Source organism: Dromaius novaehollandiae, chromosome 1 (genome assembly GCF_036370855.1).
Source record: "Dromaius novaehollandiae isolate bDroNov1 chromosome 1, bDroNov1.hap1, whole genome shotgun sequence".
Classification (NCBI taxonomy): Eukaryota; Metazoa; Chordata; class Aves; order Casuariiformes; family Dromaiidae; genus Dromaius; species Dromaius novaehollandiae.
This window is the reverse complement of record NC_088098.1, coordinates 193,257,251-193,271,872: the sequence shown is the minus strand read 5'-3', so window position 1 is coordinate 193,271,872 and position 14,622 is coordinate 193,257,251. Positions and strand designations below refer to the sequence as shown.

At 35.4% G+C, this 14,622-nt stretch overlaps 1 protein-coding gene across 4 annotated transcripts in view; it reads left to right on the top strand.

The window, feature by feature from the left end:
- NBEA (neurobeachin) overlaps positions 1-14,622 on the top strand; it is a 533,052-nt gene that overhangs the window by 130,768 nt on the left and 387,662 nt on the right. For all 4 annotated transcript variants that reach the window (XM_064504927.1, XM_064504930.1, XM_064504928.1 and 1 more), the window contains exons 8-10: positions 3,127-3,273; positions 11,781-11,978; positions 12,767-12,900. In XM_064504927.1, coding sequence (XP_064360997.1) covers positions 3,127-3,273; positions 11,781-11,978; positions 12,767-12,900 — 479 coding nt within the window. The remainder of the gene's footprint in view (positions 1-3,126; positions 3,274-11,780; positions 11,979-12,766; positions 12,901-14,622) is intronic.

The following is a 14,622-nucleotide window of genomic DNA, read 5'->3' as shown; positions in this document are numbered from 1 at the left end:
ATGTCTGATTATTTCTCACAACGATAGAAGTCACTGAATTGTGAGTGTACTTCAGATTTGAAGATATTCTTAAAATTAATGCTTTTTGTTTTCTTTATAAATGAAAGCTTCTTTATTGATGGATCTTGAGGAATTTCATTTCATTATTTAAAAATAAGGGTGGTGGAGAAGAAAAGAAACTCCTATTTTTGATGTTATCTTCATTCAGAACTATGTGGAAGTTAAACTGCTCTTAGCGGGGATAGCTAATTTATTCTTTTCTTCACGATATTCTGCTCTACTTTCTCATATCACAGAGAGTACAGCCTTTTCTTAAGGCAGGCTTGGTTTACTAAGCTTTAGCCATTTTGATTTAGGGTTTTTAAGTTTCTACTAAAGTTTTACTTTTTTATGTCTGCTGGATGATGAAAAATACCAAGTGTCATTAGTTCTCAATATATTTTTATAACAAAAATCTATTAGATCAGAAGTAGGAAGTAGAGCAGAAACTGGGAGGGGAGAAATTTAAGGAGGATATATGAATGCAAGGGTATGTGGAGTGCATGAAAAGGAAAACAGAGGAGTGAACACTTGGGCAGTTTAGCACTATTTTAAATTAGCTAGGAGGAGAAGCTGATGTTGTGCCTGTATTGAAACTTTCCTGTGTCATATGGAGCTTGAGTTTTTTAAAGTAGTGGCTTAAAAACTCTTAAGCAATTATCCAGTTTATCTGTTAACTTCTGCCTTCATACCCTTCACTCTGTAATTTGTTAGGTCTCATACAAGTGTGAGATGAAAACACTGTACCATAATAGGCTTTGTGGGAAAGAAAAAACTATGCAAGTTATCCAGTCATTTCTCTTTCGTTATATCTTATGTTGTGCATAACTCTTCAGCTAGATTTTCCTGATAGATTTAGAAATTCAGGTTATAGAAACAGATATTGATAATTCAGAAAGGGAGGATATAGATAGGAGTTGCATGTTGTTGTCTGCATATATAGTTGAAGGGCAAAGTGCATCTTACTCTTTGCAGGCTTTTCTTTAATAAAAACATTGTAAGATAGTTTGACACGCAGTTTCACTGAGGGTCTTAATTTTGAGAATTCTGCAAATCTGTGATTTTTCCAGGGTAAGAACTTGCCTGTATCACAGATTCATTTTTCCAAGTGTCACATGGTTCTTGCCATCCTCAATGATATGGATACATACAAAATATATTTTTTTAGAAAACATTTTCCAGAGGAAATTTTTTTAATATTTGTAAAATTTTTCTCACTAAAGATGTTCCAAGCATTCCTCTTAACTGTGCTTAAAATTTAACTTTAATCCAAATGTAAGAGATCCCTCCAGGTCTTTTTTTGCAATACTTCTATTTCTTCTTTCTCTTATTAAATCTTGCTGTGTTACTAATTAGATGATCTGATTATACCATAAATATCTTTATATATAAAACCTAAAAATAATACTACAGCTAATACAAGTGAAAGGAGATATACTTTAGGAAATATATTTTATCACACAGTCACAGAATGGTTGAGATTGGAAGGGACCTCTAGAGATCACCTAGTCCAACCTCTCTGCTCGAGCAGGGTCACCTACAGCACGTCTCACAGGATTGCGTCCAGGTGGCTTTTGAATATCTCCAGAGAAGGAGACTCTTCAGCCTCTCCGGGCAAATGGTTCCAGTGCTCTTCCTCATGTTTGGACGGAACTTTCTGTGTTTCAGGTTGTGCCTGTTGCCTCTCGTCCTATCACTGGGCACCACTGAAAAGAGTTTGGCCCCATCCTCTTTACACCCTCCCTTCAGACACCTAGGCACGTTGATGAGATGCACTCTGTCTTCTCTTCTCCAGGCTGAAGAGTCTCAACTCTCTCAGCCTCTTCTCCTCTCCTCATGTTCCTGTCCCCTAATCATCTTAGCAGCCCTCTGCTGGACTCTCTCCAGTAGTTCCATGTCTCTCTTGTACTGGGGAGCCCAGAACTGGACACAGTACTCCAGATGTGGTGGCATTAGCAGTTAACCATTTTAGACTGATTATAGCTTTTATTTGGGTGAATCTGAATAGCTGAGAGTGACAAAAAAGCAGGCTTCCTAATGCAGATTCTACTAGTTTGAGGATTGGTTCAGAAACTGAGGCCATCTATGTACCATGTTTCTGTTAAATAAAGTACATGTGACACAAGGAAGCTGAGAGAATAGCCTTGCAAAGAATGTGGTGCTACTAATGTAGTACTTTGTTGCTTATTGTTTTGTAATTTGCCAGATCTTTGTTCTAGACAGTTAAGCTCTAAACTTTGTTTCATCTGAAAGCTTTTTTTCTTGTAAACACCAGATTTATTTTCTGTAAAATAAATTTAATCTGAAAGAAGAACACGTCTTTATGTAGTGAATAATAGGAAGTGGAAAGATGGAGAATTATAGGAGACCTTTGTGCATCTGGAGGGACAGTTGTGCAAGGAAGAATGGAAAATAACAGATCTTTTGACTGTGGAGGAAGTCGGAAGGGGAGTTTAAGGTCAAACCAAATCATTATAGGCAATGGTCATGGAAGAAGATTCTGCACGGGTTGGAAACTAGAGAGACTCATACTTGTTTTTCTGCTACAGATGTATTATGTGATCTTGGATAATGATTTCAGATATGAACCAGCTCTGGGCTAGGAGCTGTTTAGCTTTGTTGGCACAACACTGAGAGAATAGTGTATTTGAACATGTTCTTTGTTAACTTAGAAATTACTCAACTATTTGAGTAGCAGTGATAGTTCTGATTATAAGGAAGCAACTTCCAAGTTTTCATATTTTCTAGAAGGAAATAGGGAAGGTTATTTGATACTTGAATATACTGTTTTAATTTTCTCTATTATATGTCAAACAATTAATAAAAACAAATTCTACTAGTCAGTCATAACAGAATTATAATACTGAGCAAGTATATACCCATATACATATATAAATAAATGTAATAAATGCTACTATTTTCAAAATGAAATAGTTCAGGTAATCAGGTATCGAAATATGAAATGATTGATTTATTATCTTAATTACAGCCTTCCTTGTATTTTGCTTCATTAGCTGTACATACAGATTATTGCATTGTATAGTTTGTATAACTACAGTTCATTAACACTGCCTCTTTTTTATGCAGAGCTATGATAAATGTTTTCTTGGCTCTTCGGAGACTGCTGATGCTAATAGAGTGTTCTGTGGCCAGCTTGGAGCAGTATATGTATTCACTGAAGCACTCAACCCAGCACAGATTTTTGCAATACATCAGTTAGGACCTGGATATAAGGTAATAATGGTTCTTAAAAAGCATAGTTTTGTACAACTGGAAGTGTCAGAAAATAATTGGTAGATACATTTGGAAAGTTTGTGTGAATGTAAGTATTCCTCTTAGGATTTTCATGTAGAGCCATGTGATTTGTTTTCAGCAAAAGGTAAGGATTTTTTCAAGCTTTGTAACTAATCTTAAATTCCACCAGCTTTTTGAAAGATGCAAGTAATTTCTTTAAAGCATAGTTGAAACATGGTTGTATACAACTCCTATGAGTGTGAGTCATGATCGGATTAGGGCAATTTTGTATTTGGTGTACTGAAAACTGGAGGAACTAACCCTTTGTCTCCTGTTTTATATTTAAAGCTTGAGTTAAAACCGAATAAAATTCAACAAAGCATAATAAATTTAGAAAAATAAAAATTCTAATCAAATACACAGTTTTGAACGGTTTTGCTGAAAAGAGTGGAGCTTTTTACATAAGCTTTGCCAGTGACGCTTCAGGGACCATTTGGTCAAATAGATGGTGCCTGCATAAATGTGGATCTTTAATAAAAACAGTCTCAGTTTTTTTGGGGGGATGTCTGTGTGTAGTATTTCGTAAAGAAAAACAAAGCAGATGTTCTGTTGAAGTCTGTGGAAACTGCCTAGGAGAGAAGGCTTGAAAATGAATGAGCAAATCTAACCTCTGCTACAAACTATTGAATTTCTACCATCAATTATTCTCAAGTTTTCTTTTGCTGATATGTGAAATTTGCAGTGTCATCTGAAATAGACTTTCAGATTCTTAACGTGTACTATATACTTTGAAAATATCAGCTTAAAAAATTAACGAGTAAAAATCAACATTTAGGTTCAAATAATATTAATTTGATATACTTAATTGTAAAAACAGCTGACACTTGAATGACAATGCCAGCTGAAAATATCTTTTATGCTGTGTATGTAATGTGAATAGGTAAGTATATTGTTGTGCCCCAGGGAAGTGTTGTTTCTTTCCAGATCTCTGTGAGAAAGAATGCCCACTCGAATCTTTAAGTATAATAGTATGTTTAATCAGAATATTCAAAGATAGGTGCCAAATAAAGACTAGCAATGAAATCTTACCTCCGTTCTGATGCTGGGAACCCCAAGATGGTTCAGCATCAGACAAACCTTTCAGCGAGGACACGGCACACTGCCCAGATCCTGTCCGTGGAAGGGTTCACCAGCATTTTGGTCTTTGGAGCTCTCAATAGGATATTCTTAGAACAATTCTATTCATCATTCATACTGGCAAGCAAAAGGATGTTCACATGAGAACGTCACTTTTAGATAGAGACGAGGACACACCAGGTGTCATAATCGCCAAGTGGGAGCTGCCTACAGGCTCCTCCATTGCAATTAGCCATCCAAGTTTATCCTATGGGCAAGGGGTATGTACAGTGCAGCACAGGCCTGGGCCTACTCAGGTTAGCTGTTACGTGGATCGCTGACTCTTTGATGCACAATAGTCCTGTGGTTAGGATCGCTACATATATGTCAAGCTTACTTGGAGAAGAGGAAATCTGTTGCATATGGTTGATGATTAAAGCCTTCTGTGGAACTAAAAATGTTCAAAGTCAGTCAAGAGTCAAATAATATCACCTGTGCAAATGAGGAACACTTTATTCCAAACTTTATATGGTATTTTGTTTGGACAAAGACTTTTGCAAATGTTTTTTTTTTTTTGGTCATACAAAAAAAAATTAAAGTATCCTTTTTTTAATAATAAAAGTAATAAACCTTTATGAATTTAATGAGTTCCTGGTTTTGTAGCAGCATGCTAGAGTGATATCAAATACAGATAAGCAAACAGCTTTGTTTGTTTCAAGAAGTGAAAGTTATTATATAATGTTTGTTGAGAGCTTAAGGGGTTCACACAGTACACATGCTTTCATGCTAAATGACATTTCTAGTAGTTACTACATTACCCTCATTACAATGTTGTCAAATTACCTTGCTCGATTCATAGTCTTCCATTAACCTACATTTTTTCACACCTGTAGCTTCTTACTGATTTGTGCAAAATGTTAATTAAATGGAATTTAATACTTCAAGAACATTTTTCTTTGGTATATTGTATTTTTAGGTGTAGAGTGAGTTAGAGCACAGTTAATGCCTGATTCCTTCATGAAGTAGTTTCCTTCCTTGACTAAAAATCTGCAAGTAGTTTGTACTAATAACAGTAAAGATGTTCATTTTTGGTTCCCATTTCTCACTGCAGAAGCCTCTGAGAGGTTAGTCAAAATATGTAGCTAATGTTTTGCCATATAATTCTTTAAGACTCTAGTATTCATTAAAGACTAATATACTTACTGTCTGTACAATGCATTGATATACATTTTCTCTATAATGTTCATCTGCAGTCAGCTACAACATTTGTTCTGATCAGCCCTCACTTCTCAATGACCTTAAATGCCTCATAATCATTTTAGCTTCAGCTTCAGTTGAACTGAGCGTTGGACGCAGGCAGTTAGTTGGCCTGTGCTCTTCTGATGTTGTTTTCTGTCTAACTTACTAAGTTTTTCTTGCAAAAGTTGCTTTGGAATGTGGCAATGCTTATAGTGAAATTAAAATTTAAGCTGTAAATATGAAAATTATAAATCACAATTATTTTAAAGATAATCTTGCATTTGAGGGGAAGTTTTTAATTGCTTTTGAATAGTTTGGGGCAATCTCTGCAGCCTGGCATGGCAATAGCTTCTGTTAGAACTCTTCATGATATTTGTTTCCTTCCTAAGTGGAAAATAAAGAGTATAGTTATGGAATAAATAATTTTAAAAAACTGTAAAAGTTGATTTCAGTTTTCTTTCCATTCCTAAAACTATAGCCTTGGTTGAAAGCATCATACCTTATGTTATCAAAACTAACTAATTTAGACCATTTTAATCATACATGTTTGGCCATCATTGTTGCTCATGGTGATTAGGAACATCGTACAAGTCCTCCATATATCCAGTTATGGCTACAAGAGATAGGTGACACTCTCCCGTATCCCTGGAAAAGTTTTAGATTAATTTTTGCAACATTTTATTATAAATCCTCCAGTAATGGTTACCCTGAGAAGATACTAAAGATATGCAAATTCACATTCATTATGTGTTTCTAAAGACTGTGTATTACATGTTGAGAAACAGTAGAAAAATAATGGCTAGAGCAATATATCAGGGGTTACTTTGTGATTGTTTTAGAGTAGTTGCTTCCTTGATGACAGCCTTGAGGCTGCCACAGGGAAAATCGAAGACATGCGGATTTACTGTCCACAGTCAGCTACTCAGAACCGGTTCTTCTCAGAGTACCAGGGAGTGCCCTCTCTCCTCCCCCAGATTTTCCCCACAACCAAAAAAGTGAACTACCTCCCAGAATTTAGAAATCTTGGAAATGCTACAGATTACTGGCTTTATTTTATGAAAGCCTGAGATGTGCCTTTCACTTTAAATTTGCCTCTTTTGTGTTGCAGTAAGGTGTTATTTAGGTAAATTCCTTCAGATTCTGTGCAGGGGCAGTGATCTGTCAGTTCAGAATATTTCTATATGGTATTTCTGAGCCCAAGGGAGCCTCAAGCAACATGTAGCTGGAATTGCTGGACATATGAGATCACATTCTTGCTCATATGTGACCTGTTGATGCAAGCTGACCTTTTGGAACCTTTTCCTTTAGTCGTTCATTAAATGTGTTATTCATTCTAATTTTGGTACTGTTAGTTAACTGAAGAAATTAGCAATTCAACCTTCCCAAAAGTTCAGCTATTCTAGATACAGTCTGAGCTCCAATTGTGCCAAAGCTTTTCTCCCAAAGGAGAATTATTAAAAATACTTGAAAATTTTTGGAGAATCTCATCATACAGTTCTTTTTTTTTCTTCTTCTTCTTCTTTTTCCATATGACTACCATTTGTGGTAGTTCCCCTGATTTACAATATCTTCTTTAGTCCTGTATATACCAGGATTCTTATTTATTAATTTTTTTTTGAAGGAGAGTGACCATCCTTTATTTAGTGCTCTACTTGCTTTGCTTGTGGGAACAGAGACTGTTACTTGGCCTTTTGTTCAGCTGCCCACACAATCGTTCATAATCGTTTGTGGTCTGCAGCGGCTGTCATTAAGACATCTGGAGTCCAGAGAAATCTGCATGCTCCATGTCAGTGAAATATGTGCATAGTTGTGAGTGTGTAATGTTGTAAATAACACTAAAGCCACAAAGTTCAGGACAAGGCGGATCTTGTTCTACAAAGAAAAGAAAACTGATTCTGTTGCATTCCAACCTTGATCCACCCTTTTTCTATGATGCAGGTAGAAGCAAAGAAGTTTAGGAGTGACTTGAGAAGTCTTTAAAATCAACTGTTACCTTATTTTACACACTACATGCTTATTATAGAAGAGTATAACATAGAGACAGTTGATAAAATTTCTGTGCCAATCTTGTATCTGAGATGGTTTCGCATTACCATCCAGCTCAATGTATTAATATAAAAAGCTGATTTATTAAGATTACTTTGAGGTACTGAATTTTCAGTTGTAGTACAAGGTCTAATTTACATTAACATTTTTGTACAAAAAATGTTCCACTGGCTGTATGAATAGCAATACTGAAAAGCTGCCACACTTGGTAACTATTGTAAAGAAACAACATGTAATCTCCCTCTCTCCCTCTCTCTCTCTCTCTCCCTCTCTCTCTCTCTCTCTCTCTCTCTCTCTCTCTCTCTCTTTTTTTTTTTTTTTTTTTTTTTTTTTTTTAAGAAGAGAAGGGAGGGAAATATACTGGCAATAGAACAGTGCTGTTTGCCTCTTCCTTATTCAGTCTTCCCAAATTTGGCGATAAACGTCTTATTATTTTTAAATTATATTTAGTAGAAACCTATTAGAATTCAGTTGTTAAAGCCTCAGGTCTCCTCTGTAATGAGCATGTTCACTTTAAGTCTTGCAGTTGCTAAACAGAACTTCCACTTACTGAATTGATGTTTTCAGTTGTTAGAGGCTGCCATAAGAAAAAGGAAGCGAGAGCAGCACTCCTGCTCCCCCTGGGCTTTTTCTGCTCCCCATCATTGTTCCCTGGCAGCGAGGGAGAGAGAGAAGCAGGTCCCAGCTGGAATTCTGAGGGGCTGCTAGCACTGAACAGAGCGGCAAGGGAGACAATGTGGGAGGAAGAGAGGCATCTGATGGCAATATTTTGGTGCTATTTACAAAAGGAAGTTTGAACATGCCCCTTCCTAATAGCCCTGTGAAGTCTGTGCCACTGCCCTTAACCTCCCACACAGGCTACAAAAGGAGTTCTCAGATTGTTCTGTGCACTGGTCAGTGCTGCAGCATCAATCACTTTGTCACGTAGGTAGTTTGGAGCAAAAAACGCATTCGTGCATGCACATATGAAGACATGCATAAAGTACTTGTTAAAATACAAATTTACATAACCTGCTTATAAGCGCAAGATAATATTTTATGTATGATTGCTGAACTTCTAGTAACAAAATGGAGTGAATGGTAAATCAAAAAGCAGTGCTCTTTTTCTGATGAAGGGGAGACCTGCTGGCATTTAAGTAGTGGTACTGGTAGGGCACAGCTTCCTATACTGGAGGAGATCGTGCTGGAATAACTCTGTTCTTCCTTTATTCCCATTGTTGTAGGAGCTACAGCTTAACCTTCTTACCTTCTTTTTTTTATCCTGTTTTTCACCATGTTTGGAAAATGTTAAATGTTGGGTTTTTGCTGCTGTTGTGCCCTTAGGCAGATCCCAAGGTTGCATTCCTTCAGTGACCAGTAATTAACCATTTGCAATTTGAGCTTATACACTTGGGAGCCTCTGCTATCTTCCTGTGCTTGTATTCTCCCGAGCCCTCACTGCAGTATGCATATACTGAATTTCTTTTCTCTTTGTGTAGAGAAGGCCAGTATTAGTAATAAAAGATTATTATTTATCTGAATTTATAGCTTTTCTTTCTATCCTATTATAGTAATCTTTGGGCAGAACTTGGTATATCCAGCTTATGATCACTTTGGCTAGGTTGTGATGGCAGAAGATTCCTTTTGTGTCTTTTTTTCCACCAAAAAATGAGATGCAGTGTTATATTGATTCCTAGCTTATCTGCCTGACTTTCAAACAACGATCTTGGGTAAACTCTTGAAGCATTGTAAACTCTGAAAACTAGGAGATAGAATAGAGCTTAAATCTGTTGATAAAACTTTAATTTAGAAAGTTTAAAATTTCATGGTAATAAAATGATACAAATTTTGTGTCGAAACACTTTTATCAGAACTTTTTCATTTCTGTCAACTATATCAAAATGAAACATTCTGAGCTTTGGAATGTGACAAAGCTTATGGGCATTAAAAAATTTGCTGGTAAAAAGTGTTTTCATGTAAAATAACGAAGTATAGCACATACAGAAAAAATATTTTCTGAAATCAGCAAATTCACTAAGCTATTTCTGTCTCTGCAGTATGTGTACAGAGTTTTATCTATATAATTACAAATGCCTTTTGGGGCAAAAAATATCCCCTTCCTCAGGACAAGTCTGTAGTTTGTAGCAGTCATTTTCTGATAAGTGAGATGTAGCCAGCAATATCAACAGAGAGTCAGCTCTCAAGCCTTAAGCATCAGGTTTTTCTCTTTGGACATTTCTACTCCAGCAAATAGTGTGGCACAGGAGGTGTGGAGTGAAAACATTTGGTGCTGAGGGCTGAATGTCCAGTGTGTGCATTTTGGGGGTTTTACTTCAGACTGGCTGTAGTCCGATCCTGCGGACTGAATGACTTTTAGCTGTTGGAGGACATTTTCTAGTTCAGTTTCATCTGGAAGGAATCCTGTTGGGATGTTTCAAAACAGTTTTGCGATATGAACAAAGGTGCAGCAAGAAGGGTTAGTTGGGAGTTTCCCTCCAAAATGCAGTCCTGTTCCAAATTGAAATGCAGATGTAGATTTGTACACTAACTTCCCATTCATTTCCCCCCTTCACCCTTCCTAATTTTATTCACTTTCGCAAAGCCTGTCTCCTACGTTTTCAGCATGGCATTGCTGTTTCCCCTTGACATCCCCATGCATTGGACACAGCTGACTGACAGACCTTCTCCTATGGCTCTCAAGCAGCTGCAGCAGCTGCAGTCAAGTGCCTGCTTGATTCAGTCCTCATCCTTCTTGTGACCCACATACAAAAGGGATGGTTGTCACAAGAACTTATATTGTTGTGTGTCAGTCACTTAAGCAGATGCCCATTCACATCAATTGGCCTTAAGCAAGAGAATTTTGTCAGGGTTGCAGCAGTACTTTGCAAAAGCTGGCCAAGTTTTATGAGCTTGCATAAGAGGAAGGAACTCGTAGTATGTTTGGAAATAGCAGTTGATAGCCTTTAAATTGCATATTTTAATTCTTCCAGGCTGGATAGCAACAACCTCAGTAATCCTATTTTCTGTGGTTGCATAAAACATAATTTCTTACAGGGTTGAGGAGGAGAGAAATGTATTTGCTAGGACAAAAGGGATGAAAACAATTGTATTTTGGACTAAATATATGGTTATATGCAGTGAAAACGAGAAAAATGATTCATAACTAAGCTCCACAATAGATTATTATAAGTTGAGTAAAGATTTTGGAAAATACAACATTCAATTTCATATTGCATTATTAAATGGCGATCACTTCTAACATATTTCCTTGACTTTTATCAGTACTGTGTGTTACTACTAGTTGTCTTTCTGCCACTTTCAAATAGTTGTTACATTCACAAGTAGTTACATGCCAAGTAAATCTGACAGCTTTTTGCAGAAAGGAAGAAATCTATCTTCTTATGCTTGAACTATTTGTCAATGCTGTCAGGAAATCTAGTTCTGGAACAGATATGAATCATGATGTGTTTAAGCATAGTGGAGATTTTCATTCTTCCTTTATAAAAGCTTTAAATTTGGGAATCATTAGTTTGAAATATGGCATTTATAATATTATTTAGATTTTATTTAGTTTTTTTAACATAAGTAGCTTGTTTGCATATATTCCTGACTGTTAATGAAGCATGGGATTTATACTGTTTAAAAACAGCTAATCCCTTAATAAAAATGATATAGGGTTTGATATTCTAATTTGAGGAAATTTATATTAAATATACTAGGCATTTAATTTATTCTGTATTTGTTATATGTTGCCTGCTCTATTTTTTAATTTTAATGTATTTATAGCTGCTTAATATGACATTTTTATTCTATGTAGTTAATTTTGAAACCTGTTAATACCGATGCTGACAGGAGGTGTAAATAATACTACATAAAGTACCAAATAATACTACATAAAATAGAAAATACAATGTTAACATGGTGATGTGGAGTAGAGTAAATATAAAAATGATCTCATTGTTCAGTAGCATTAAGCTACTGGAGAATTAAAAACAATGTAATTGATTCTATATTACTTCTGAAGTCTCATGTATTGTGTACACGTTTTCTGATAAGTATTTTGTTAAAAAATACTTGCCCTATAAAAGTTACTGTGTTTTTGGTTTTTTGTTTTTTTTTTTTTTCAGAGCACATTCAAATTTAAATCTGAGAGTGACATTCATCTGGCTGAGCACCATAAGCAAGTGCTATATGATGGGAAACTTGCAAGTAGCATTGCCTTTACTTACAACGCTAAGGCTACTGATGCTCAGCTATGCCTTGAATCCTCACCAAAGGAAAATCCTTCAATATTTGTACATTCCCCACATGCTCTTATGCTTCAGGTTTGTGTCATTTTTTTTTTAATAATCATAATTCTGGTAATTGAACTAACCACAATAGAAAAGCTATAGTTTAATTGGATGTTGCTTCTAATTATTACTTTTGTTACATATACAGCATTAACAGTTAGTAAGTACATGTTTACACTTGACATATCACTTTGTTGAGGTTATCATTTTTCTCCTTTAAAACATCCCTTTCACCTTTTTTGTGTTCTATGCTCTTTGCATCTTTCTACAAGCCTGGAGAACAGCATACTGTTGTACTGCTATGGCTGTTGTCCATTGCAAAATCTTTATATCTTAATATTCTGGAGAGGAAATTTGAGAACAAGAATATGTAGTTGTCTGAATTGTTTTTGTGTTGCACGCTTAATGCTACTGAGTTCTTGTTATGTGATCTCTATTAGCTCAGCATCACTTGGATGATAAGACAGTTCTTGTGCTATTGTACAAAGAGGTCTTTATTATGTGTTATTTCAGCTCTTAGTATACCTGTCACTTTAACTGACGTTTTTGCTCATTTTTTAGAACAAAGAATTATTTATTCATTAGGAGATATATATCTCATACCATAAGCGACAGTTTGCCATGATACTGAAGTTTCTCTGTTTAGCGCTTGCCTTCTAATTCAGTACAATGATATTTGAAACACAAATAATGAAACTAAGTTAGAATATGTTTCATTTAGCTTTTACTCAACTCAGAGTTAGTGCATTATTAAGTTATGAGATTTGTAATTGTCCTTTCAAATTTAGATTAACTGAAGTTCATTTTTTTTATTAACTTAGGATGTGAAAGCTATCGTAACCCACTCCATTCACAGTGCAATTCATTCGATTGGAGGGATTCAGGTTCTTTTTCCTCTCTTTGCCCAATTAGACAATCGACAGCTGCATGACAGTCAGGTGGAAACAACAGTTTGGTAAGCTTTTCTCAAGCAAGATTAAAAAATAAAATTAGCTAACAATATTTCCAGTTCTGTTGTGGGAAAGTTTTGTCTGTCTTCTTTTTTTAAATGCTGTGATTTGTATTTTACTTTGTTTCTTTGAAAATGATACTATCTTTGAAAAGTAATTTGCTGTAGAGCCATGTAAATTGTAGTAACCTACCAGAAGAGATTCCAGGTGGAACTGGACATAAGATTGATTGGATTAAATAGTGAATTCAAATCACTTTAGAGTCATTAAGGATGGGGGGGTTGACAGTTTTTGCAACTTTAAGATATTAACATACTTTTACCTGGTAATGCTCAATGTATTTGATAATGCTCAGTGTTCAGTCCATTTTCCTGCTCAAAGCTTTGGCTTTTCAATCCACATTTAATAGTATTACAAATTTTAAAAAAGCTATCACATCCATATTAACTCATAGGCAGAACATCGTGGCCATATTTCAATTGCAACAGTGACTGTGGGCATAGCAAGAAAAAATTAAATGGAGTCACATGAAATCTCCGCTCTGACAGCATGGAACTCACTGTAGGCTGCAAAGCCTGCACTGAAGTTGGATAAATACTTTGGGGGTAGCTTGCATTGCACTGCTTAGAAGTCTGTCTATACTCGTGCTGACCTGTTTAAAGCTAGCTCAGCTGCAGTTATTGTAGCAAAAACAGTGCTTACTGTTGAAGACCTTTTGCCACGTGCTATGTCATGGTAAGCTCTTACTCTAGAGGCAGCACAAAGAGTCTAAAATTGTCAGCATGAAGTATGGGGCCTAAACTTCTTGCTTGAAGGGGCTAGAATACTTGCCAGAAGGAGGTAATGAAACTGGAAAAGTAATGCTTAAGAACAGTTTTAGTATGGTTGCCTGCATGATGATATGCCAGAACCTTTAAGGCACTATGAGCTCACTTTTGTGTTTGAATAAATTTATAAAACAAGCGTAATTCAGACTACATAGATTATTCTGCTGCTCAGAATATACTCCAGTATTCATTCTTCAGATTTTTTCCTATTATATTTAATGGTTCAATAATAATTAGTTAACCAAACAGTAATTAAATAATATTAAAATGACCTACAGTTTAAAAAAAAACCTCTGAAAATGGTACATTGGCATTGTTTCTGCTGAAAGCTCATCTGTCTCATTCTAATTTCAGAAATTAATCAATTTGTTAGAATTTTCTCAGATTTTCTGCTTTCCCTCTGGTAAATTATTTCTAGCTAAGATGGCTTTCAAAATAATTTTTTTTCATTCTAAATATGGTGTGAAAAAAACAGTGTATTTCATGTGAGTATTTTCTAGTACATTAGAACTATTACCACAGTCTTAAAAATAACTAATTCTACTTTTAAATAATACTGTCAAAAATAATTTCTTTCAATGTTATGGATAGAAAAGCTGGTTATGTATTCCTTTGTGTGGGAAATTCACTTTTTACTAAACTGTTTTTCAGTATGTATTTTGCATTGTAGTATTTTGAAGTAAGAGGAAGAGGAAAAAGGCTTGGTTTGAAATAACTGTGAAAAAAAATCTGGATGTTTGTATTTACTGGTGCAGCAGTAGGAAAAATGCTTTATTCCAATTTAAGAAAGATTATATATGTGTGTGTGTGTGAATAAAATATATTTTCAGTTCATTAATGAGTTGACTCTATAATAGATGACAAAGCAGTAGCTTGCTCTGTTCAGAAATGGAGAGCTAA